At 38.1% G+C, this 3552-nt stretch overlaps 1 protein-coding gene across 1 annotated transcript in view; it reads left to right on the forward strand.

Moving 5' to 3' along the window:
- The window catches only part of Hnrnpr (heterogeneous nuclear ribonucleoprotein R), a 37383-nt gene that overhangs the window by 19976 nt on the left and 13855 nt on the right, over positions 1 to 3552 (forward strand). The window contains exon 8 of the mRNA XM_031377036.1: positions 2323 to 2528. Within this exon, the coding sequence (XP_031232896.1) occupies positions 2323 to 2528 (206 nt within the window). The remainder of the gene's footprint in view (positions 1 to 2322; positions 2529 to 3552) is intronic.

A 3552-nucleotide genomic window follows, 5' to 3' on the forward strand; every position in this document is an offset into this window, starting at 1 on the left:
CTCTCTCTCTCTCTCTCTCTCTCTCTCTCTGTGTGTGTGTGTGTGTGTGTGTGTGTGTATCTCTCTCTTCCCCTCCCTCCCTCTTTCTCCCCATTTTCCTTTCTTCAGGCACATAAGTGAATGAGACAAAGAAAGGGAAGAAGAAATGGTGATTTGTGATTTGGAAACACTGTTTTAAGGCCATGATTGCATCTTATAAAACCACTATGTTCTTTTATGTTTTGTCATCCAGTCATACTGTCTTCTCTCCTTTAAGCTGTCATTTATTACTCTGGTTTTACCCTTTCATTAACTTAAAAAGGTTGCCCCATATTAATTCTCGTTCTTCAGTCCTAAGTTGATTTATTCTTAGTACTCTCATTCATCCATTCATTTTTAGTTTTTTCAAGACAGGGTTTTGTCTGTGTAACCCTGTCTATCCTAGAGCTTGCTTTGTAGACCAGGCTGGCCTCGAACTCAGAAATCCACCTGCCTCTGCCCCCCAAATGCTGGGATTAAAGGCGTGGGCCACCAGCGCCCGGCTGAAACCTTAATTTTTGTTGCCCATTTTGTCTTGATTAAATTGTTCTACTGATTGTTTATAATTACTAATTCCTTTCTGTTTGTGTCCTTCTACTCACCCCTCCAGTATGTGCTTATTAAAATCCTGGATAAACAGTGAGATACAGCAGTGCTAAGAGACTGTTCTCTGCTGTGCTTTAGAAGACCTGCACCTCAGACAGAGTTCAGAACAGAACACTAAAGAAATAATCCTACACTGTAGGAAAATATTTTAAAGGGGAAATGCAGAATGTTTCTATGGTTAACTTTTATAAGTTTTTATTTCAGGCAAGACCTTAAAAACTCGAGTATATAGCATACAAAGAACAGAGTGCTTTCCAAAAGATTGACATATATCAAGTCAAGAAGTAACTTACAGAAAACTAATGTTTGGCCAGGCAGTGGTGGCACACGCCTTTAATCCCCGCACTTGGGAGGCAGAGGCAGGTGCATTTCTGAGTTTGAGGCCAGTTTGGTCTACAGAGTGAGTTCCAGGACAGCCAGGGCTATACAGAGAAACCCTGTCTCGAAAAACCATTAAAAAAAAAAAGAAAGAAAGAAAGAAAGAAAACTAGTATTTGTTAAAAACAAATTAAAAATAGAATTATATGAGGTAAAGCAGTCAAGGCTCTTAGACCATGTAAGAAGTTTGTATTTTATTGCATACAGAATTAGATGTTTGCTGGGCGTTGGTGGTGCATGCCTTTAATCCCAGCACTTGGGAGGCAGAGGCAGGCGGATTTCTGAGTTTGAGGTCAGCCTGGTCTATAGAGTAAGTTCCAGGGCAGCCAGAGCTACACAGAGAAGAACCCTGTCTCGAAAAACCAGAATTAGATGTTTGAAGGTCTTAAGCATGGAATAACAGGTGTTTCATCTTTACATAATGCTTTTCTGTTGCTCTGTGGATAAGGGCTTAGAGCTCATCAGGATTAATAGTAGTAGATTGGAGAGAACTGTGGACCAGGGTAATAGTGAGATGGTAAAAAGTAAATGTGTTGGATTTGGACGGTAGAAATCATATAAAAGAATTACTATTTTCTGGCTTGAGGATTTAGCTGATAGATGACCTGTTTATTAGGTAGGAAAGCCTAGGGAAAATATACTTAGGGTATAGAAGTGCTGTTTTGGACATATGAAGGCTGTCCAGAGTATTTTAAATAGCTTATACACCTGGATCTCAGAGAAATCTAGGCTAGAAAAAGTTTTGTTTATAAGGGTATAGAAAGTACTTACTAGGTTAGCTCACATGATTTAGAAAGGACATGTGTGGAGGGACAAAGGACATAAGATCAGAGGGACTAGACATGGATGGTTACTGACCATCCTCCATGCTCATAGGAAAAATAGCTTTTGTGTTGGATATAAGAAAGGGGGGGTGGCTGTTTTATTTTATTTCTGTTTTGGTTTTTTTTTTTTTTTTTTTTTTTTTTTTTTTTTTTTTTTTTTGGTCTGTGACTTGTTGAGACTTCTTTTGCATTTGTGTAAATAATTTGAGTCTTGAGGTCCTGATAATGCCTTTATAGATTATGTGGTCATGTTTTATCATTAATTACAAAATTTCATAGTAGCTGTACCTACTTCAAGAACTCTAAAGTTAACAGAACATATACTACTGTCCCAAACTCTGCATCAAATAATAATGCTGATCTGATGTTTGCTATTGTGAGGCTTCTTCAATAATTTTTTTTTTTTTTGCTCATTGGCAAGTGGATTTAGGTCTGCCTAATCACTAGACGTGTGGTGGATGCTTTTGGCTTATATATCTGGCTGTTGGTTTAACAGAGGGTTTGGTGGACGTTATTCTCTATCATCAACCCGATGATAAAAAGAAGAATCGGGGGTTCTGCTTCCTTGAATATGAGGATCACAAGTCAGCAGCACAAGCCAGACGCCGGCTGATGAGTGGAAAAGTCAAAGTGTGGGGAAATGTAGTTACAGTTGAGTGGGCTGACCCCGTGGAAGAACCGGATCCAGAAGTCATGGCAAAGGTAAATACAAATTGTAGCTGTTCACTGTAATTGCTTAGAGAAGCAAAAATAGCTGATGCAACACTAACCTAGAAGCCTGTTTTATAGCATGTGCTCAATTTCCTCCAGATCAAATATGTCAAAAGAACTGAAATCTAGTTTCTTCAAATAAGTATTTAATACACACTGAGCATTTATTTAATGTTAGGACCATAAAACATACAAAATGTTGTTGTTATTATTATTACAATAATAACAACAATTATTATTAATATTTTTAATATTATTATTAATAATATTGTTATTAATATTATTATTATTTTGGATGGTCTCCCCATAGCTCAGACTCACCAGGAACTTACTGGGTAGCCCAGGTTGGCTTCTTTTTTTTTTTTTTTTTTTTTTTTAAATTGGTTTTTTTGAGACAGGGTTTCTCTGGGTAGCCCTGGCTCTCTTGGAACTCAACTCTGAAGACCGGGCTGGCCTCAAACTCAGAAATCCACCTGCCTCTGCCTCCCAAGTGCTGAGATTAAAGGCATGCACCACCACTGCCCTGCAGCTTCTTAACTTAGAATCCTCTTGCTCCAGACTCCAGATATGAACTGGCTTATGGGATGACATGGCTTTGGATTACATTTTATTTAGATTTATAGTTAATTTATTTTAATGTATCTAGTTTCTTGTATTTTCCCTATGAAAAAACACAAAAGCTTGTCATGCTTTTTGGTAGTGGCAAAATAGACTTGACATATCCTCCAGAGGTTAGGGCCTCAGTTTCCTCATTGTTAGTTTCTTAGACTTTGGATGGTTCCTGGGACTGAAGGTATTCATCTGCTTGCAGTAAGTTTGTGTAGTTCACTTACGGTTCTTTCCTTGGGGAGGCAACTTGATCAGTGCCCGTAAATTAATGCTTGGATCTCATGACTGAAAGAGACAAAGTGCTCACTGTGTGACTAGTTAGGCGGAGTCTGGTTTGTGTTAGTATGGTATGTTAGTATGGTGTATTAGTATGTTGTATTAGTATGGTGTATTAGTATGGTATGTT

Source organism: Mastomys coucha, unplaced genomic scaffold (genome assembly GCF_008632895.1).
Source record: "Mastomys coucha isolate ucsf_1 unplaced genomic scaffold, UCSF_Mcou_1 pScaffold18, whole genome shotgun sequence".
NCBI lineage: Eukaryota > Metazoa > Chordata > Mammalia > Rodentia > Muridae > Mastomys > Mastomys coucha.